This window comes from Festucalex cinctus, chromosome 8 (assembly GCF_051991245.1).
Source record: "Festucalex cinctus isolate MCC-2025b chromosome 8, RoL_Fcin_1.0, whole genome shotgun sequence".
In the NCBI taxonomy this organism is placed as follows: Eukaryota; Metazoa; Chordata; class Actinopteri; order Syngnathiformes; family Syngnathidae; genus Festucalex; species Festucalex cinctus.
This window is the reverse complement of record NC_135418.1, coordinates 19,209,404-19,232,762: the sequence shown is the minus strand read 5'-3', so window position 1 is coordinate 19,232,762 and position 23,359 is coordinate 19,209,404. Positions and strand designations below refer to the sequence as shown.

Below are 23,359 nucleotides of genomic sequence, written 5' to 3'. Positions count from 1 at the left end.
GCGGTCGGTGTCTTGTTGCGGGAATGCTGAGAAGCTCCCCTGTCCTGCTGACACATTTCGAAATGCGGTGCAACCAATGATACACGGTCCGAACTACAGATCCGAGTTACACTGCAAAAAAAAAAAAAAAAAAAATCAAAGCCTGACAGGCCGACTGGAGGAGTGTTGCACTGAATATATAAAAACCTTCCTTGGTTGCACTCCCAGCTGAATGTAGAGTACAGTAATGAAAAGGCCAACCTCTGTGAATGTGCAAACTCCCTGAGCTGTTGCTGTAATGCTAATATGCAGCAGGGTGTAGTGAATCCACATTTTAATTGAAAACTGCTTCATATACTCTATTAAGCATGTCCATTGATCCCCAGTGAAGCGCTGCAGCGTGTGGGCCGTGAGCGTGTTAATGAGCAGGATGATTGAGTAGAGGATAGAAAGGAAGTCGGCGTAATGAAGACGTGCGCGTCTATAAATATGTGACATTCAATTAAACAAAAGGTGCCAGTCGTTGCATTGTTAGATGTGAGGACAAAACAAGCATTCATTAATAACCTTGAGAGTTGCGCACACACAGCGCTAACAAATCCAATAATGCGAGACAATAAAGGCTGTCATATATTCATCTAAAAAAAGCAACATTAATAATAAAGGCTTTTAATTGACTTCCAAAAGGGGGAGCAGAAAGCCGTCTTGCTGCTAGACATTATTGATCATGTAGAGCACAAAATTAGTTCCCAAAGCTACTTTTAAACAGAATAAGTTGTACTTAAGAGGAACATTTTTCACTTTTGAGTGTAACATTTCTTCTTTTTTTTCTCATTACTTCTCCCTCCTGCAGCTCAAAGGAACAGATGAAAAGCACCAATTCGGGCAAAAGGAATGTCAGACTGTTCGTCAAACCGCAGAGATTTATAGCCTCAAGATGTAAACTGAAATACGCCCCCCTACCCGCCGCTCCTTTTTTGTCTTAACATTAGACCTTCATTCCACATGATGGAAAATCATTACACTCACCAGACACTTCATTGGGTACATCTAATGACATCTAATACAATAAATTATGGGCATTTGATTATATTTCCTTGACGGACTAAGGAGAAAGTTAATGATCAATGAATCCAGTACATTAGATGTTACTTTACTGCCATTGGGTGGCCAGATCATCAGGTTCATATTCATTGTACAGCAAAGTTCAAAGTTCTGGGGCATCTCGTTTGAAAATATTTGTGTTATAGCCACCCACTGTTTTCCGGAACTTAGAAGAATCCCTCACGTTATATTTACTATTTTTTTCTGATAACTAAAACACTCCAGTTCTTCTGCCTGTCCATTTTTAAATGGAATAGGAAGCAGCAGGAAAATTATTCACCAATCATTGACAAGATCGAAAGTGCTTCTGAATGCTGGTGCACACAGTCCATAGACACCTCCATAAAAAGCTACACAATGACTGTACCTAAAATGCAAAAATATGACGGCAAAGCACTACTTGTGTCTAAACGAAGCTCCTCAACAGACTTCAACATACTGTAGTTTCTTGGAGACAAGATGCTACAATATGGAAATAAAATACTACCTGGGTCTAAATGAAGCTTCTCAACTCATTTCAACATTTTCTTCATTATTATTGTTATTTTTTTAAATCCACTAATATGTGAATTCACATAAAGTGTAATTTTAAGTCTGATGATGATTATGCAATGCATCCCAGAAGGGTTCTGACCTCATTAGATTCAGGTCAATTAGTGGAACTCAGAGTTCAAAACAAACACGGTGCATCAGCCTTTAGGTGTTATGCTGCACGCAAATGGAATAAACTGCCCAAAGTACTGAAGTTAGCCCCAAATGTAAATGCTTTTAAATCCAGATTAATGGGAAAGTCAGTCCCACCTCCAAAAAAATTCTTGACAATAATATGTTAGAAACACTGTGCAAGTGGAATATGAGTTAAGCAGCAAAATCCATCAGTTTCTATCAATATCAGAAGGTGGCCATATTGCTGTCGAGTGAAAATAACAGCACAGTTGCTCATCGAAGGTAATAACCAATCACAGCGCAGCTTCAGAAAACAGGCGAGCTGTGATTGGTCGTTGCTTGAGTCCTGAGCAACTGCGATGTGTCATCTTCAGTCGACAGCAAGTGATAAAATGGCTGCCTCCTGAGATGGATAAAAATGGTTGAATTTTGCTTCATAACTCATGTTCCACAAATGTAATATTAATCAGAATGTCATGTTTAGACTAGTGAGGTCACATGTAACATATTATTGTCAAGAAATGTCTAAGGTTGACTTCCCCTTTAAAGTCTTTTTAGAGCATTTCTGTCATTATTTATTTTTTCCAAATGTCTTAAACTGTTTGCCTTTAAATGTTGTTGTTGTTGTTGTTTTTTTGGTTTTGTTTTTTTTTCTTTTTGTTTTTTTTTTATTGTGCCTTTAAATGTTGTTGAGTAACGATGTGAAACTCATTGAGTTACTTTGTGTATGAAACTTGCTGTATAAATAAAGCTGCCTTGCGTTGCCTAACAAAAGTGCCACGTGTTGTGTTTGTGTCCGACTCGGACTCTACCTTAGCAGCAAAAGATGAGCTGGGCTTCTCCAACAGGTCCCAAAGTTTCTTCCTCTTCTCCGAGCAGCACGTGGTGGTAAACTCCTCGCCTTCCCGCTCCCTCATGTTCTCCGCCTCCCGTTTCAGCTCCTCGTTCATTTGCTCCTTCTTCTGGTGGTACCTGGCCTGGCAGCAGGACTCCAGATAGATCTCGTCGATGCCCCAGAAGTCCAGCTCTTGGCTGAAGGACAGGGCGCACATCTCCTCCATCATGTGCAGCTTCCCCGTGCGGTAGAAGTTCAAGATGGACGTGAAGGCGCCGGGGTGTCTGTCGAAGAAGTACTCGTTGCTGTCCAAGCTGTAGTCGTCGCAGATCTCCATGATGGACTCGTGGGTGTTGCAGTCACGCAGCTTGCCAAGCCTGGTGCGGGGCAGGCGGTCCAGCGTCCGCCACAGGACCTCGTGGAGGAGACCCCCGACGTTGATCCTTACCCGGCGGGTGTGCTTGCTTCGGATGATGTCCACCGCGTCCGGCGGCTGCGCTGCGGACGACCTCGCCGCCGCTTTGATCATCTTCGCTCGAGTCGCTCAGTCAGTGCCAAAAGACGGAACGATGGGGGTTAAGTCGACATGGTCCTCTGGGTGACCTCATCAGGGTCTCCACTCTCTTGTCGTGGCTGCAATACAGTGAAACCATGAAAATAGACATATATATTTTGCAGTACAGACAACCAAGGTTATTTTAGTTAACTAAAACTAACGAAAAACTAAAACTAAAATTGAAAAAACAATTTCGTTAACAAAATAAAATAAAAAAGAAAATGCTTTAAAAAAAAACGAGAACTAACTGAAACTACATTTTATGTTTACAAAATTAACTAAAATTAACTAGTATTATAGCAAACATGTCCTTTGTTTTAGTCTTTGGTATTTAATTTAATACAGAAGCCTTTGGGGATGATTTTAAATGTGATTTTATTTTTATATTAACGGGAAGAAGGACATTGAAAGTGTGTAAGTGACATCATCTAGCAGCAGCCAATAGAAAAAAAAACCTTCACATGACATCGCTCCCATGGTGTTTTTTTTTCAATATTGCCCACAAGTCATGCACAAAAAAACTAAAACTAATACTGAAACTAACTAAACTAAAACTAAGTATTTATTAAATAACTAAAAAAAATAAAAACTAACAGAACCACCCTGAAGACTAATTGAAACTACTTAATTTAAAAAAGCAAAATTTAAAAACGAAATAAAAACTAACTAAAATGAAAAATTCCAAAACTATAAAAACCCTGCAGACAACATAATTTATAATATAGAAATTGCTGGAAACCGAAGAAAAAAAAATAAATCAAAAAACAAAACAAAACAAAACAAATTCTTAAGCAAAAGATGACAAAGAAAAAGACATTGCTACAAATTTACTAAATGAACCAAACTCAGTCAAGAAAGCACTGATTGAACCTCAGCTCATATGGTTTTGTCATACTCACTTTCAAGTTAAACTTTTACAAGGCCACAGTGTTAAAGTTTGAGCCAGAGCGCAATTTGTCATTTCAACTGATTTAGCCAACTTGGATTCCCTAAGTCAAAAAGTTGGCACTTAAATGTCTTCCGTCATGTATTTGGCCCCAAATGATCATAGAGTCAAAGAAAATGACACCAAATTGGTTATAAACAGTTAGAGGCAAGCCCAATACAATTTTAGAATAATAATAAAATGAAGACGAGGCAAGGAATTAATGGTTAGCATTAAGCTAGTTCATTACATGATTTGGTTGAATATTTTGGTGTTTAAATATACTTTTTTTTTTTTTTTACAGTATGTGCCTGTTTTACAGTAAACATAAACTGCGAGAGACAAATAACAGCTTGAATCAAGTACGCTAACACTGATTTGGAGAACCGCGCAAGCTAGTCTTTTCATCTGCCTCAAAGTTGTCATACGAGAGAGAGAGAGTAATAACAGGTGCTAAGATTAAATTTGTCTTCCTTCTTGTATTTGGACCCACAAATGAACATGGAGCCAGAGAAAATTATAAGCAAAAAACTTAGAATAACAAGAGGAAGACACGTCAGAAAATGAATGGTTAGCATTAAGCTAGTAGATTATCACATGATTTAGTTGAAATTTTGGTGTTTAACTAAAAACCTTTAATTTATTTTTTTATAGTATGTATCAGTTTTACAATACATATTAAGTGGGAGAGACAAATAACAGCTTGAAACAAGCACAATTCGACTCTTAGTAGGAGAACTGCGCAAGCTAGTCGTTTCTCTTTCCTCAAAGTGTTGCCATACAAGAGAAAAAACAGGTGCGAAGGAATAACTTTAAAAAAAAAAATTTAAATATGCGGTCTCTCTATATCACAGATTTTCATCTTTCGCTGGTGGGCCTGACATAGAAACGGGGTTCAATTACGCTACAGGCCCAGTGAAGGCACCTCCAGCAGTGTCCTACAGCCGAAATGTCAAGTGGTTTATCCACTCATCAGAGAACAGAATAGACATATTAATCTGCTTTAGGAGGCACAGACGCTATTCCTGCTGACAAGGGTGGACGCGGGGGATCCCAGTGATAAACTGGATTTGGATGCTACATGACTTTACAGTAGTTGGACTCACTTGCTAATGTGAGTATTATTAATGGTCATCAAAACCAGTTAATTAGAGCCAGTACAGGACCTATACGGTATAAAATTCAGCCTTTATAAATATAATAACACGATCTATCATCTATGGTTTAATGATGTTTATTGCAATTTGCTGTGGTGTAGTCACATTTGGGAAGTGTTTCTATGCATATTTTATCCAGAATAAACAAGCATGACTTACTGTAGGTGATCAATAATGCCAGTATTAATTGTTGCAGGGGACTGAAGGTGGGTTGGGTTTCTGTGGTGGCTGACTTTTTGCATTATCTATCTTCTATGCACTGCATTATACAGGTTGTCCCTTATAGCTGAACACATAAGCAATATTGACTTCAATGTGGAATTTTTGCATCAACTTCACACATATCTTGCAAAGTGCACCAACATTTGGAAATCATGTTGAAGTTAGTTGATAATATTCCAACTGAATTGTCAGTTCTTGAAAATGTGCATTTTTTTTTGCCCAAGTCTAGACTTTAGGGACACCATGTACTGTATAATCTGTTTACCTGTCATTTCTGGCAGGAGTATGATGGTCTACCGTAGGAAATTAACTCAGATATATATTACAGCATTGACTCGACAGATTAAAAAAAAATAAAAAATAAAAAATCCCATGGATGTTTAATTTAAAATTGAGCCAAATTTTGACAGTTATATTGAGCAATGAGTAATCGGATGTAATTGTACATATTTTATACTTTGTTTCATTGCCAACGTCACTCTTAATAATCAAGTCCATTTCTAAGGAAGGATTGTTGAATTTTTGGACAGTTTGAGAGCTGTCCAGTGCTGATCGCCATGTCGCTGTCTGGTGCTGAAACTATGTCTTTTAATAAATAAATAATCATCGCAGTTTTGACAGCACCTTGAGCAACAATAAATGAAAGTGCATGTTGTGTTGTGGTAAGAAAGTTTAGCATGCAGGAAGTGTACAGTGTTGCAAAAAATAAAAATAAACAAGTAAACCAAGAAAGTGTTCCATACGTGTTTCCCGTGCAGCCCGGTTCATGCCATGGACGTGCGGCGGCTTCATTTCAATCAGACCCGCGCGTAAAGGTGGTGGCGAACCCGTCCGGATCTGCGACGCTGGGCTCGGATGTGATGAAGACATCATGAGCAGCGTGGAGACATGATGGAAATGTTGCCTCTTTTTTCCCCACCTCTCGCTCTTTTTTTTCTTTTTTTTTTTAAACAGATAGGGACGTCCTCGTTTGGCCGCCCCTCCTCCAGGCTACAATCAACAAGTTGACCCGCGGATTACTGTGGGTTCGGTTCGGGTGCTCTCCCTCGCAGTGTGCTGCATCCAACTGGACGCCGTGCGGGAGTGTGTGTGGACTGCTCCCGCTGCCAGGCTTGATTTCTCTCAGGCTCCTCCAGCTCACTTTAACCATCGCTGTGCCACACCGCTGCACAAGCAATGCGACCAGTGAGGACACCCCAGCCCACCAGATGGCGCTAGTTGTCTTTTTCCTTTAACGTGCGTTTTCTAATACAGAACAGCGTGTTTCAGTGAGAGTGTTCAAATTCTAATACATTACATTCATTCATACTCGTTCTTAAAGTGTTATAAAACTATAAAACTACCGATGCTTTTAGTTAGTATGGTATTTTGCATTGTTTGTTAGCATTAAGCTAAACAGACTCAATGTGACGTTTTTAAATACAGAATGTGTCATTTCTGAAAATGTGTATGTTATCTCATTTAAACACATTTATATGGAAGTGTATTGCATTCACTTGAAAAACAAAACAAAATTGTTTTTCTGACTATTTTTTTGGGGGGGGGGAGCTTTTTTTTAGTTTTTTTTTTCTTTCTGTTTTTCTGACTATTTTTTTTTCCGTTTTACCGAATATTTTTTTCTGTCATAGCCCAAAAAAAGAAAAAAAAACACAGGGAAAAAAATATTCAGAAAAATAGGAGGAAAAATTACTCAGAAAAACATGAGAAAATAAATTATGGAAAAAAAAAAAAAGAAAAAAAAATAGTCGGAAACCACAGCATCAACTTCTGTTTTTCGGAGTATTTTTTTAGTACCACTGACCTGTATATATAACTGGATAGCCGATAGCCCATACATGCCAGTGAAAGCCGTTGAAGTCACAGGGCGGCCATCTTGTTACTCCCACCTCGCGAGCAGGCAGTTAGTACAGGGCCGGAGGGTTTTGTGCCAGGGTGGTCATTTTTATTTATTTTTTTATAATTTTGTTTCTTTTTTTTTTTTTTATTTTTTTTTTCTCCTGTTTTTCAGATTTTTTTTCTCCTGTTTTTCTGAAAACTTTTCCCCCAGTTTTTTTTTTAAATATTTTTTTGACAGAAAAAAAATATATATAAAAAAAAAAAAACAGGAAAAAAAAATACTAAAAAACAAAACAAAGCTCCCCCCAAAAATTAGACAGAAAAACAAGAGGTTTTTTTTCCAAGTGAATGCAATACTCTTCCGTACACTTAAGCTGTGCATTCAATAATTAGTATTTACTTATTCAACATAGTGCAGTAAAAAGGTTGGTTAGTGGAAATTTCCCAACCGGCGGGGAGGAGTGGGTTACTCGCCCGCAGGTGGAATTCTTTTGTGTCAGCTTGTAAAATACACCCTCTGCTTGAGAGACCATAAACAGGAAGGAGAGGGGTTCTTTTGGTCAGAAGGATTTTGACCCAGCCACAAAGATCTTCTCATTTTGCAAAAGAAAAGTTTGACTTAGTCTGTTTTTAAGCAGATTTTCTGTGGCACATACAGTATTTTACATTGGCAAAATCTTTGCACACTACCAAACAAAAATGATTGCACTTAAACTGGAATAATGATGCTCTGTCATCGTGAAAGCGCAATTAATTGTTTTTGCTAAGTTGTCACAATATGTCTCTGGTATAGAAAAGTAGTATCAGAACAATTTCACAAAATAAGCTTTTAAGTGCTCACCACACCAACACAAAAGACAAAAACAGAGTACTTCACATTTATTTATTTTTAAATAAAATAATTCTGAACTTCACTTTATAAATACAAAATACAAAAGTATAAAAGGTGTTTTGACACATTATGGTGTATGCGTGTATATGATAACATTTACAGACAAAAGAACAAACTGCAAAGATCTAGTCAATCTTCCTGGCTTTAATGCGCACCATCAAGTCTCCTTTTGGTTGGAGCATCCCGAATCCGTAACGGCTGGTGTCTATCTCCGGCATCGGAGCATTTATGTCACACAATTCCAAATCCATATCCAGCACCAAGTACACAAACCTGAAGGAGGAGATAAAGAAAAAGACACAAAAGTGGGTTCCAGACTCGGATAATGGCAGGTCCAGCACACTCACTGTCTGATGGTATTGATGGCAAACTGCTTTCCCACACAGCCATTGGTCCCCGCGCCCCACGGCATGGTGTAATATTTCAGCCTTCTGCCTCCTTTGTAAAAATCCCTTTTAGCCGATCCGTCTTTATTCAGGAAGCGGTCAAACTGGAACTTCTGCAAACACATTTTCAGAGTTGTGATGCGTCGGATTTGTTGACACAAATCCCCTTCAACGTGCGCGTCAGTACAAGTTTTAAAGTGACCTTGCGATGTCCTTCCCACGCTAATTAGCGGTGATTTTGTTTCAGTGCTATGCTAATCCCTCAGAGGCGCGCAGCTGACCTCTTATTGGGGGGGAAACGGTCAGATTTGTGGAGGAGTTAATCACACCTCCACCCATGCAAATGCTCATGCTACATATACTCCCAAGTGGTCCAAACACAATGAAGTAACAATAAAATGTTATATGTGACTTCACTAGGCTAAACATGACATTTTGATAAATACTACTTTTGTAGAATATGAGTTATTCAGCAAAATCCAGCCGTTTTTATCCATCCCAGGGAGCGGCCATTTTGCCACCTGCTGTCGACTAAAGATGACATCACAGCTCACTTCAGGGCTCAGACAACGACCAATCACAGCTCACCTGTTTTCTCAAGCTGAGCTGTGATCGGTTGTTTACCTGGGCAACTGTGATGTCATTTTCACTCGACAGCAAGTGGCAAAATGGCCGCCTTCTGATATTGATAAAAACTGCTGGATTTTGCTGCTTAAACTCATATTCCACTAACGCAATATTAACCAGAATACCGCATTTAGACTAGTGGGGGTGTATAGAACATATTATTGTCAAGATTTGTTTGGGGAGTTGACTTTAATTAAAACCAGGAATGGTGAATGTCACCGTAATTGCATCAAAACTCGTCATGTCACGATATTAAAAGCAGCATATCTTAAAAAAAAAAAAAAAAAAAGTCGGGTTGATTTCAATTTGTGCAGTTCTAGCACCCTCTGGTGGCTAGTTTTATTTTTTTTTTTTAGTGCAGTTCCATTTTCACAAGGGATGTTTTGGCCCTTGTATGTTTCAAATCCACGCTAATGGTCAGATGAAGCGGAACATAAGATTGTGAACTTAGTCAATATGTGGAGCTAGCATTAGCATGTAAGTGCCTCAATATTAAGTATATTATTATTATTATTATCATTATTATTATCATTATTATTATTAGTTAGAGCTATTTATTTTTACAATATTGTGACCTTTTTTTTAGTATCGCCAACCTCCCCACAATATTGTGATAATTATTGTATCATGACCTTCATATTGTGATTATATCATAATGTGATATTTGGATATCGTTACATCCCTAATTGCTACTGAGGTTTTGTTGATGTGCATGCAGCGTGAACTTCAGTGGCGTTTTTGGAAAACAAATCATTATAATAATTGTAATATAAAACTGCTTTGGTTTCAGTTTGTGGTACATTTATGGTTGAAATCACTAATATAAAAGACCAAGAACCTTTTTAGGAGGCGCCAATTATTTGCCGTTTTCCACAATTCACGGTAGGGCTCAGTCTCTATGCCCCCGCAAATTGCTGTGTGCTGTCAACAAAGGTTTGGATGGAGTGGGGACAATTACACTAGCAACGGGAACACTCACCTGCGGCTCTGGGTAAATCTCAGGGTCCATTTGAGGGCTGGTGAACGGGAACAAGCACACCCGGTCTCCTTTTCGCAGATGGTACACTTGACCATTAGCCATTTGAATGGTCTTCCCATGCACTACCTCCCTGGTGATGAAGGGGGCAGCGGTGAGTCTGAGCGTCTCTTCCAAGGCACTGTCTAGGGAGAGAAAGAAGAATTATGATTGAGTGCTTTTATTTTTCAGTGTGGCCTTATTCTTTGCGTTAAAAAGCAGAGGTTCTCAAATTTACAATTCTAATGTTATTCTAATTCTATGCTCTTACATAATGCCTCTTTTATTTGATTGTACATCTTTATGTTTTGAACAAGATGGATTTTTGAGGTAATTGCTATGTTTTGTGGCTGTATTGTCTAGGGATAGACCGATTATCGGCCGGGCCGATTATCGGTGCCGATATTTGGCAGTTTGACAAATATCGGTATCGGCCTTTTGACCAATCTGAAAGCCAATAAAGCGGGTATTTTGAACACATTCTGACAATTTGTTCACCTTCTGCAAAAATCTTTTGAAACTTTTTATGAATCCTGATGAAAACCCCAAATTTGCTACGTTTGCGTTCATTTTTTTGCACAGTGAAATACAGGAACTTTTCATTTATGGATCTATTTCAATTTCCACTTTATAAATAAGGATGCTGACACTGGGAATTCCCTACATGTTTTATTTTTAAGAATTAAAAAAAAAGTAAAAAAAAAAAAAAAAAAAAAAAAAAGAAATGTTGAAACTCCCTGCAATTTTTTTTAAATATAATTTTTAAACAAAGCTGCCAATATCGTTTAAAATTGAAAAGAAAAAGTACTTTTTAATTTTTACACTAATATTTTCTCTTCTACAGCAAATAAATATCGGCTTGAAATATCGGTTATCGTTCTCCTTGACTACTAATAATCGGTATCAGTATCGGCCTTGAAAAAGCCATATCGGTCTATCACTAGTATTGTCAGAGCCCAGCTTGAGGAAAACTTAAACTCCAGATGGCCATCAGTTAACTCAAAATCCCAGTCGCCATTCACCTACCGAAGACGGGAGCGTTTCCACGCGAGTGGAGAAGGGATGCGTCTGATGTTTCCATCTGCTTGAATTCGCTCCGCACAGCACTCATCGCTTCGGGATTTGTCAACAAGAATGCCAAAAGCCAAAAGGCGGCGGGGCCGACGTTGCCCTGCGAGCAAACAAAAAGAGGACAGTGACCACGCTTGTCCTTTTTGTCTCACTCTGCTGTTGCGTAGCGACAGCACAGGTGCTTGTTTGGCAAAGGCAAATAGGAACACAATGTGACATGCAACAACAAAAAAAAAAAAAAAAAAAAAAGAGGAAAACTCTTCAATCAAAACACGCCACTAAAAAAAACAGATTATACTTCTTTTGTGAGAGTCTCCTCTGTGGATTGTGTAATTTTGGCAAGTGCAGAAATGGTTTAAGTAAACAAGGAAAATCATTTGAAATCTGAGGTTGCCTAGCAGCTGTCTGCATATATTTTTACTAAAGTGTATAAGGTCCAGTAATGAAGATGTGATGAAAATACAGTGCGCTCCAACAATTTTTTACATAATTTACAAGACTAATACATTATTAGTTTTTACGTTATTAGTTTTCACTCATATTGTTGAACTAGGTTTTATGACTTGAGTTTTATATATATTTTTTTTCAGGGTGACTTCCACTAACAGCAAAAAGTAATTTTGTGAATAGGCTCAAACCCAGTTAAACAGAAATGTTCATTTTCAAGGAAATGCATTATGAGCAGATCTTGAAATATGTCACCCAGAAAAAGGAGAAAAAAAAATAAAAAAATGTGTTCAACGTCATAGACATTTCGCATATTGAACATTCAAGATTGATAAAATCAGTAATATTTAATTGAATTAAAATCAATTATTTAATAATGTTTTTCATTTCATATGCAGTAGCGTAATAAATCTCCAATATTAATGGTGAATTTATGAATCTGTGAAGGGTGAATCTAAACATATATTTATACGTTCAAACATACTCACAAGTACATTCGAACATACTCGTGAGTTCGTTTGAACGTACTTGTAAACTAAATGCTTCAAATATAGCATATTTTCCTATAATGACAAAAAAAAGAAGTGTTTTTTTCCATTCACGTATGTGCAAGCAATACCATGTGGCATTATGCAAAAATATGCAAAAATGTTTACTCCACATTGGCAAGTCCATGCTTCCGTAATAATGACTGTTTTAAGAAATATGACAAAAGGGATTTTTTTTTTTTTTTTTTTACGTCGCATACTCCCCCCCCTTTAAGCCAACAACTACAGTACATAACAAATTCAATTCATGTCGATGACAAATTCATCAACCTACTCTCAGTATTTAAAATGAATACACTATTTCTGGTGTGTAAATAAAGGGTCTTTACGACTAAAATAACATGTTCTAATGAAGCCCGTGAATGCCTCACTCGCTCAAGAGTGACTCAGCGTCACTTCAAAGTTGTGATTCAAAAGTTGGAAATAAAACGAAAGCGATGAGTGCAGAACAAAATGATGAGTAAGCTGCCTGTCGGGCCAAGTTGACATCTGATCAACACGTTGAATACAAAGAGGCCTCCAGCAGGGCTGTAGGCAAGATGGAATGAGTCAGAATGGAGTTTAGATAAATGCGAGTGGAACTTGCATCCAAAGCGGCACTCACTCAAGCTCAAATAGATTGTTGTGAAGAACTTTGAATTAAAAAAAAAAGTGTTGTTAAGAATTCAGGGATAAAAATGACACTAACATTTGTTTGTCTGTCTCGAGTGACGGATGACAAATCCCATCTGTATGATGAGAGAAATACTAAGTAGATGTTTTCAGGTATCTGTACTTCATTGATTATTTAGTTTTCTAAACACTTTTAACTTGTACTCCCTACATTTTAAAACGGTTAGCTGCAATTTCTACTCCTTTGTCAAATAGGCTCATTACATTTTTTGTCACTTAAAAAAAAAAAAAAACTCCACTATGTAATGTAATGTGTTTTGTATTTGTGTAAATTATTTTTTTTTTTAAATCTCCATCTAATCTAAAAAAAAAAAAAAAAAAGAAAAAAAAAATATTTCACTGGCTAATTGTTATTAGCAAATTTAGCTAGCTAATATTGTTAGCTAGGTTTTAGCTAGCTAGCTATGGGAACTTTTGAGATTCTTGGTTTAAAAACAACAACAACAACAACAACATGTGAGGTTGTGTAAGACACTTGTTTTTCTTACCAATATGTATATTTAAGTTAATGAATGGGAAAATATTTTGTGAGCACGAAATGTGCAAAGTTAGCAAAACGGCTATTGTATATAACGGACAGTAAAAATCTTATTTTAATACATTTTATAAGTACATGTTTTTTTTGGGGGGGTGTTTTTTTGTTACTTTTACATAAGTATAAGAGTTGAATCAGTAGAAACTCTTATCCTGAGGATATTTTTTTTCTTTTCACACAAGTACCTGTACCTAAACCAAGTGCTTTTCACCAGTCCTTTTACCGCCTCTATTTAAAAATAGCAAGTGAACAGTACCCTCATGTGGAGGCAAGTGGAATAATGCAATTCAAGTTCAAGCAAGTTCATTTGATAAAGCAGACAACTTTCTCTAATCCCCACCAGTCTTTGAATGTTTCCTTGGCACAAGACGCACAACAGTTCCTTCCTGAGGCTCACGCTCACCTGAGTGGCCCAAAGTTGCAGCAGCACCGCCCGCTTCTGCATCTCCTCGTCTGCCCCCTCCTGCTGCAGAAGTTGCCTATAGGCGCGAATCCACGCGTTTGACACCGAGTCCTCCGTCTGACCCGCCGGGGCCAAAAGTTCACACAACTTGTGGCGAGCACTCTGGGCTGTCTTCTTCTCCTCTGTTAAAAAAAAATAAAAATAAAACAAAAATCATCTCCAATCAGTGAGTGAGTCACATAACGTCAGTGATTCAAAAGACAAATGAAAGGCGAGACGTCAGCAGAGGATAAGAGGTGAAAGATATGACAGTAACTGGCACGTTTGTGTAATAATATTATGACTGTGCAAAAATATTACAATTGGCAGATGTCCCTGTGAAGCTGACTACATCAGACTGAAGGAAAAAGAAAAAAAATGACACCACAGAGCAAATCAAGTTGAGTGAATATGTGGAGACAGGCTGAGCAGAAAGATCGTAAAATGTGAATCATATCAGCCAGGTTTGAACATATATTTGAGGTTAATTTTTTTCTCAGTCATTAAACACATAGAAAGCCAATTCCTAGCCTAAACTATATATTAAAAAAAAACATTTTGATTGTTTGTCATGTTAAATTATTATATTTTATTTGGGGGTTTGTAAGAGGTAAAGCTATAATCATTAAAAAAAAAATCCTGAAATAGTTCACTGTGTTATGACTTGCACTTTTTTTTAAATGTAATTACCAAAATAAAATTGAGCTTTCCTTTATATTCTATTCTGTGCATATTTTATAACGTGACGTGTTTTTGTACGGCTAAAGCTTTTCTCTTGCTATTGTTTGATTTTATCCTCAACGTGCTTTCATGTGATTTATCTATAATAAAAAAAAAAAAAAAAAGAAAAACTTGTTATAGGGGCTTCTTTTGACGTATCACTGATATGAAATCAGCGCATCAGATATCTATGTGAGCTCACAGTAAACAACATGAGATCAAAGCAGCAGGACAGCTTGCGAAGACTTGTCAGTGAATATAACAAAGATGAAATCAAGAAGTATCTTGAAATCTTCTCTCTGTCGTAAGCCACATTTTCTGAACTGCCCTTTAGTTTTCCTCAAATTCTGTGAGGTTCCCACAGCAGATGTCTTGGTTTAAAAATATAATTTTGTTACAAATCAGTGATCTAAACATGATTTTTTTTTCTTTCATCAATTAATTTTTTACATGTACAGTGGTGCCTTAAGATTCAAACAACCACACTAAGGATTTTTTTTCCCCCTAAAAACAAAGTTCGTTGGATGATTTTTTTTTTTTGCTTTGACTTGAGAGCAAATCTTTAGATATGAGCGCTTGTATGACTCAACGCAAGTCACTTCACAACAAGCAGCAGTTTGCATAATGAACAATTGAGATGTTTTATTGCCATATGCAGTAGAAGTTTAGTCTCAAAGTATACATAAAACAAATGACCAAACTGCACAACTTAGCTTAAAGGGATACTTGACTCATTGAGCTATTTTCAGCGGTAAAAAAGTTAATATTTTGTCGATAATTAATGTGGTAACTTCATTATTTTTGATGAACAATTAATACCTTCAGAAAGTAAGTTTTCTACTTGCTACCGACTGATGATGACATCACCTGTGCTGAGGAAGTAGGTAACGACCAATCGTGGCTCAGTTTACTGACCAAACACAGAAAACAGGTGAGCCATGATTGGTCGTTACCGACTTCCTCAGCACAGGTGATATCATCAGTTGACAGCAAGTAGAAAAATTACTTTTGAAAGGCACAAATTGTACTTGAAAAATAATGTAGTTATCAAATTAATTCTGGACAAAATATTAACTTTTCACTGCTGAAAATGGTTCAATAACTCAAGTATCCCTTTAATACTAATTCACAATATAACAACATCCACAGGCATATCTTATTTACCTTGTGAAAAAAACAACTTACTAATTTACTAACTCACTTGTGAAACTCTTCTTCGTGTCTCATGTCTTTCTATATTTAAATTATACTGCCCCCAGGTGGCAAAAGCAAGCAAACCAGAAGAAGCACAATACCCTTTAACTCATTCACTCCCAGGACATTTTCGCTGTTTTACTGGATTTTGACTGATTTTGCAAGGCCCATAGCATATTGTGTCCTATTGCTATAAAAACATGGAACCTACCAAAAGAAAGATTAAAGTCTCTTCTTTCATCAGGGAAAAAAAAGTGTATTTCTAGCTGTTTCCATTTTGCATCAATTAGCATTAGAACATGGCTAAGTTTCATCATTATTCAGAAATCTGTTTAAAATAGTGGTGAAAAGAGCTTTTTGATCTCTTATACTCTGCTGCCATCTGCTGGCCGATTTTATAATAACTACCATTGCTTCGCGCATTCTTTTCAGTTCAGAGGTTGCATCAAAGCCAAAAAGTATAATTACATCTTTGGGGGCATAGTAATATTTAAAATAGAACGTATTTATACGTTTTTTGGGAGTAAATGAGTTAAACTGAAGCAAAAAATGTGGCAAAAACGGTTTAATACTTTACATTCTATTTCATCAAGTCATTGCTGTATGTGTTTAAAATAATATTACAGTGCTAGATTTCTTATTCTAAAAAATGATTTAGTTACATTTGTATTCATTCCAATCAGGAAATATAATTTGAGATACAAGTGTTTTGAGTTACGAACGTGGTCACGGAATGAATAGTGAATATAATAATAATAAAAAAATATCTTAAATTTGTGATGCAGCGTCCATTGACTTTAAAAAATAATTTTCAATAATGATGAATAATTATAATAATAAATAAATAAATAAATAAATAAATAAATAAATACATAAATAAATAAATAAATAAATAATTCGAAGCCTTGAATTTATCTCATTGTTGTCTTTGATGGGTTTAGATCAGCAACCACTGTAAATCATATCCATCCTGGAAATTCGTCATGGAAATCACAAAACAAGTGCTGTGATGATGTCAAGGCAGCAGAGTGGAGGTAAGAGGTGAGTGAGCACACTATGAGTCATAGCATGCGCTGGAGCGGACGGCACCTCCCATTAGGCGTTTTAATTGCCAGTGGGCGGTTAACGAGCCGTTACCTGGCTTCAAGGTTCTTCTTGCCAGCTTGGTTAGGAGGTTGTCAAACTTGCGGTACTCGTCGTAGACGCTGGAAGGATCGGCGCTGTTATTATTCTGTTCCCCTCCGAAGAGCGTCAGGTATCCCGCCCTGCACGTAAAAAAAAGATTGGGATCATTCAAAAATCTTGTGATGTTGAACTTCAGGTATTTTTCCACTGGCGCAAACAATGCGTTTCAAACGGTGTGTGCTTGCACATCTGGGCACGTCCCAGACGCCTCGCGGCTTGACGTCACACGCCTCATGTTTGCCTTCCATGCTTACTTTTATCACCAAAGTTCCATTTTGATGCAGGCGAGCGGAAAGGAGTCATCAAACAAGCCCGCGCTAAACAGTGGGGTCATCCTAAGTTTATCTTGGACTGTTTACAAATAAAGCAACACGGGCTGGTATGTAAGCAGCTGCAGCTTAAAGACCCAGTAAAAAGAATTCAGAGATTTGTTTATACAGCACAATATGCTGGACATGTTTCAACATAATTGCTACAAATGTGCAAAGACTGAGAGCTATGTACAGTAGTACTCAATTCAATTATTTTTCACTCCTGATTTTTGAGTGTGGTTAATTTTTTTTAGAGTGCCTTGTTGTCAGCAGTGAGTGCATACACATAAGGAGGAGAAGCCCGAAGCACAAGGAGGGGAAAGAACAGGATTGGGGATTGGGGCTTTGTATGGATGTTGTTGCTTTAGAGCGCCTCGTTGTTGGCCTTGAGTGCAAGCAGTCAGTGAGAAAGGTAGAAGCGCGAGGTGGGGAAAAGAAAAAGAAGTCCGGCTTGACAGCCATCGCGTGGCTTCGCACTGCTGTTGTATGAGAATCAACATGGATCTGGGCTTCATGCTGGTTTAGAGCGCCTCGTTGTTGGCCTTGAGTGTGGGAAGTGAGAAAGGTAGAAGCGCAAGGTGGGGAAAAGAAAAAAAAGAAGTCCTACTTGACAGCCATCGCATGGCTTCGCACTGCTGTTGTATGAGAATCAACATGGATCTGGGCTTCATGCTGGTTTAGAGCGCCTCGTTGTCAGCTGTGAGTGCATGCATGACAATAGCGAGAAGGCGGGAGAACGGAGAAGGAGGAAATGTTTTGGAGAGTTGTTTTGAATACAATGCAGATTTTTTTGCAATCAAATTAGTCAGGGTTGTTTGCTGTGTCAAATTCACAAAACATCATTTTTACATTACAGGGACATTCCCCCTTTCTTTTTGTTCCATGAAGGCTTCTTTTGTCAGAGCGATAATTGTGCGGGCGTGTGCGTGTGGGAGGGGGAAGACTTTACTTGAAGAGAAGGCCGTATGAGAAGTCGAAGAGTTGCTTCTGTTTCCAGTATTTCTGGTTTGGAGGAATCTCGGCTTTCAGCAAGGCCTCCAGGTGTCTGCTCATGGTGTCGTTAAGGGCGGCCAAATTCATTCCATGGAAGTGCCTGCGGAAGTTCAAGGGGACAAAGGCAGGTGAACTGCTGAGCAAGAACGAGACCTCCTGATTGATGGGGTTGTGAAAAACTGTAATTACTCCATGTCACAATAGCGCAGTTCAACTATTGACGTTGCCCTACCTACATTTTCCCTCAGACAATGTAACATGGGGATTTATTTTGCACATTTCTACACGACTAAAGTATCGATCTGTGTTTTCCCCTCATTTTCCCCTACTGCAAGGTGGGGCTTGAATGTATCCCACGTGGTAAATGGGCGTTCACTGTCATCCAGGTGTACTCAAAGTAAGCAATAGCGAAACCAGACGCTCTAAAAATAGATGTCCTTTACATGTAAACACCCAGCGGAGTGTTTATAAGAAAACAAAACGATTAGAAATGGAAAGGAACATGAAAACCTGACATGACCCGATGAGGCCCTTGGGCGGAGGAGGAGCAAGGAGACAAGGACGTACTGTTTCATCAAGGCTTTTGTTTGAGCGGGTTGCACATGCGGCAGGCGCAGCTTGAAAATCCTCTCCATGAGCACATCGGCGTAGCGCTGGAAGTCCAGCGAGTCGCTGTCGTTGATCACGCAGTCGTACGAGTGAGGATCCAGCAGCACGGTCACGTAGCGCCCGACGACGCGCACCTGGACACGCATAATATGCTGTCAAACGTCAGTATTTTTGAAATTGTGAACTTAAGTTTGTATGTTCAAAGGTGAATAACTCTTTGACTCTTTGAGGTGAGAGTTGTTCAAACAAAAAGGTCAAAGTTGAATACGTGAACATGACTTAATGTGCTAAGTTTAAAAGTAGAAGCAGGATCTTATAGCCACAAAGCCATATTAATGCGCCGCACATATTGTGCAAGTTACATATGTTATACTGTATAATAATAGCATATTATAATTACCTTTCACTGGAATAAGTCAATACAACAAAGATTCTCATGTTTTTCCTCATGTCTCATGTCTCTTTTGTTTTGTTTTGTTTTTCAACAATGTAGGACAAAAATAATTGGGCCATCAAGTGGTGGGAAGCAACTAAGCATAAGTATGCTTTTCAATAGCGCTAAATGACTTAAAATAATCTTTTTAGATTTATTAAAAAAAACAAAAAACAAAAAAAAAGTTTGGTGTACAAAAAAAAAAAAAAAAGAGAGCGATATCAATGACAGAACATACATAAGTGGAATTTTGTGGCTGTTTTTTTTTTTTTTTTTTTTTTTTACAATGTAGGACAAAAATAATTGGGCCATCAAGTGGTGGGAAGCAACTAAGTATAAGTATGCTTTTCAATAGAGCTAAATGACTTAAAATAATCTTTTTATATTTATTAAAGAAAAAAAAACATACTTAGTTTGGGTGTACAAACAAAAAAAAAGAGAGAGAGATATCAATGACAGAACATACATAAGTGGAATTTTGTGGCTGTTTTTGTTTTGTTTGTTTTTTTGTTTTTTTGCAACTGTGACGTTTAATTTCATTATATTAATTTATTAATGCATTATAATCATGTCTCTTTAACGTGTACAATTGTAGAAATATCCTCTATATTTTGTATACACTGCACATGCACAAAACTAGCTGAGATAAAGAAAATATTAGACATTATAGCTTTCATTATGATGGAGCACTATTTTACTCTGCTGCAATTTAAACAACATCAAACCCAAATTATTATGAAAGAGTTAACCCAAACTGAACATGACTGTATATAATCATGTAAACAACATGAGTCTTTTGTTATGCTCACTTACCATTACAATATACTGCCCTATGCATTTAATTAGTTTCTTTCTATATTTCACTTTTTATCTGGTATTTTTGTTGTTTGTTTATGACGAGAGAGAGAAAAGGCATCGTGATTCTTCTGCACCAGTATTGACTACTTTCACCAAAGAGAAATTTCCATTTTTATTTAGATGCTCTCATGAAATAGTTTTACAGGTCTTAAAAGTTGTTCAATCAGTGCAAGTGTGAAATAACGTTCATTTACTCACTGTGAAGATGTCGCCATGCTTCTGTTTCATTCGATTCAAGAACTTGGCTGCATCTTTTCCGAATTCAATTGCATGACCCAACCAAGGGATAGCGCCTTTGTCAAGTGGTGGGTCACTCTCGGACCTGAAGCATTAAGTCAAATCAGAGCGCTGTAACATCATAGAAGAGCAAGTTAGGTACTTTAGACATAAAACCAACCTGGATCTCTGCGTGACGAAGAAGTAGAGCAGCACCGCTTGGACCAGTAGGAAGACAGTCCAGATCATCTCGTGTGCAAAGTTGCCCCTGTCGTCGCGGTGGAGCGTGTGTGCGCTCGCTACCGCGGCTGTCACTTGTTTTAAAGGTACTTACTACTTCCGGCAACCGCCCGCGCGCGCCGGGGGCTGCCCGAATCACGTGATGACTGACGAATACAGAGCGACCTAAATTCAGAAATTCAGATTCCATCGAATCGGATTGAGTTACACTTCGTACTTTATTTTTATTTTTTATTTTATTTTTTTCATCTTTTCAAATTGTTCAATATACGCAAATTGACATTAAACATTACTTTTACAGTACTCCATGAAATTTAGGTCAAATGATAATTCAAATCCCCGTTTAATTGCCAGATCATTTGCTTTATTTATTTTTTTGTCACTATTACTGCCCCCCACCCCATTTTGCAATATATAGCAACTTTTGAAACGTGATCAAATCATACATCCATTTTCTTGACCGCTTATTCCTCACAAGGCAAGGCAAGGCAAGGCAAGTTTATTTGTATAGCACATTTCATACACAAGGCAACTCAATGTGCTTTACACGAGGAAAGACAACACATAAGCATCAAAAAACAATAGTTAACATTCAGAAAAAAATAAAATAAAAATAAATAAAAATAGGTTACAAACTAACAATCTTAAAACATTATTCAACAAACTTTAAAAAATTTAACATAAAAAAAGTTTAAAATGATAAAAATAAAAATAATAATTAAAAAAAACAAAACACTTAATTAAAGCTGTTTAAAAGTCCCTAATCAAAGGTATAAGAAAAAAGCAAGGCTCGCGGGGGGTGCTGGAGCTTATCTCTGCTGGCTTTGGGCAGTAGGCGGGGTATATATACCCTGGACTGGTTGCCAGCCAATCACAGGGCACACAGAGACGAACAACCATCCACGCACACAAGCACACCTAGGGACAATTTGGAGCCCCCAATTAAACCTGCCATGCATATCTTCGGAATGTGGGAGGAGACCGGAGTACCCGGAGAAGAGCCACGCAGGCACGGGGAGAACATGCAAACTCCACCCAGAGCTGGAGCCTGGACTCGAACCCGAGTCCTCAGAACTGAGGCGGACGTGCTAACCACTCAGCCGCCGTGATCAAATCACTGAAGCAACATTTTCCAAACAGATCATTCTGTTTAAATAATATATTTCATTATCCCCGTTTTTTTTTTTTTTTTTTTTTTAAATAGTAGCATTGTATGACTTTTGAAAATACTGAAATGCAAATAAAAAGCAGTCAGGGGGGAATTTGACAGTCTAAACACAGAAAAAATGACAAAGCTAGAGAATGACAAAATAATAATAACTAGAGCTGCGAGCAGCTATAAAGGGCCCTCGCAACCCGTGCCACGTTGGGGTATTTGCACGTCGGGGTACTGGCATGTTGGGGTACTGTCAAATAGGAAACCATCTAAATTTTAAACGTTTTTGCCATGCTTTGTGTTTGTAAAGTTTCATGGAAAGGCCAAAAATGATGCACAATTAACAAAATAAAATCAAAATGGATTGGCACATGGCTATATAGAATACTTTTTGAATATATTAGGCATGCCTGCCAATATTCACACATCTAGCTGAATCATATAATCGGAAAGACTTCATAAAAATGTCTAGAGGGCGCTAGTGAAGCATTTATTGCAAATTTAATAAGAAATCTCTAAAATATTCATGCTTATGACAAGCCTGATGTGTGTGTAAAGTTTCATGAGTTTTTGCACATGTTTAGACCAAAAAAAAAAAAGCAGCATTTTACTTGGCAAACAATCCATCGCCATGAAACGGCGTGCGACAAAATAAATAACTTCCGATAACTTTGTATCTTAAACATCTTAAGATGAAGCACACCAAGTTTGAAGACAGTCGGATAAATTTTGTAGGAGGAGTTCGTTAAAATATGACCCCTAAAAAAGGCCACAAAAAATGGCTACAAATCCCAACGTAAATCAAAATGGCGGACTTCCTGTTTGGTTTAGCAGATGGTTCCAAGAGACTTTTTTAAAGTACATCGTGGGCTCTTATGTATGCCTCTAAATTATCATAGCGCTAGGTGAAACGTACAACCGGGAATGCTTCGTTAAAGAGGAGTTTTTTACCTCAAAATGTGATGACCGGCCCCTACGGGACTTCCTGTTGGGTTTAGCACATGGCACCAAGAGACTTTTTTTGTACAACATGGGCTGTTAAATTTGTCTCCAAATTTTCGTAGCTCTAGCTGCTTCGTACAACTGGGAATGCTTCATTAAGAGGGAATTTTTTCCTTCGCAATCTGTGCATGCCACGGCAACAGCGTGCGACGAAATAAAAAGCTTTCAATAACTTTTCATCTTCAACATTTTAAGATGAATCACACCAAGTTTGGAGATGATCGGATAAACTCTGTAGGAGGAGTTCGTTAAAATAAGACCCCTATGAAATGGCCCAAAAAATGGCAACACGTTCCAAAGTAAATCAAAATGGCGGACTTCCTGTTCGGTTTAGCATATGGTTCAAAAAGAGTTTTTTGTACCTTGAGGGCTGTTACATATGTCTTCAAATGTTGGTAACTCTAGGTGAAATGTACAGCCGGGAATGCTTCATTAAATAAGAATTTTGAAACACAAAATTTGATGCCTCGCCTCTGGCGGACTTCCTGTTAGGTTTAGCATATGGCACCAACAGGCTTTTTTGTAGA

The 23,359-nt window shown here is 37.8% G+C and overlaps 2 protein-coding genes across 2 annotated transcripts in view; both read right to left on the bottom strand.

Moving 5' to 3' along the window:
• Positions 1-6,566, bottom strand: part of LOC144023288 (potassium voltage-gated channel subfamily B member 1-like) — a 48,072-nt gene extending 41,506 nt beyond the window's left edge. The window contains exons 1-2 of the mRNA XM_077528563.1: positions 6,188-6,566; positions 2,562-3,217 (exon numbers count right to left, since the gene is read on the bottom strand). Of these exons, the coding sequence (XP_077384689.1) occupies positions 2,562-3,113 (552 nt within the window). The 5' untranslated portion in view covers positions 3,114-3,217; positions 6,188-6,566. The remainder of the gene's footprint in view (positions 1-2,561; positions 3,218-6,187) is intronic.
• A 1,583-nt stretch (positions 6,567-8,149) lies between these two features.
• LOC144023870 (prostacyclin synthase-like) lies at positions 8,150-20,743 on the bottom strand. Its single transcript, XM_077529797.1, has 10 exons — positions 20,616-20,743; positions 20,417-20,540; positions 18,886-19,061; positions 18,275-18,418; positions 16,967-17,094; positions 13,877-14,058; positions 11,227-11,371; positions 10,165-10,346; positions 8,520-8,671; positions 8,150-8,445 (listed from the first exon to the last, which is right to left on the bottom strand). The coding sequence occupies exons 1-10, from the start codon at positions 20,681-20,683 to the stop codon at positions 8,298-8,300; spliced, it is 1,449 nt and encodes a 482-aa protein (XP_077385923.1). The 5' UTR covers positions 20,684-20,743; the 3' UTR covers positions 8,150-8,297.
• Between the last annotated feature and the right edge of the window lie 2,616 nt (positions 20,744-23,359).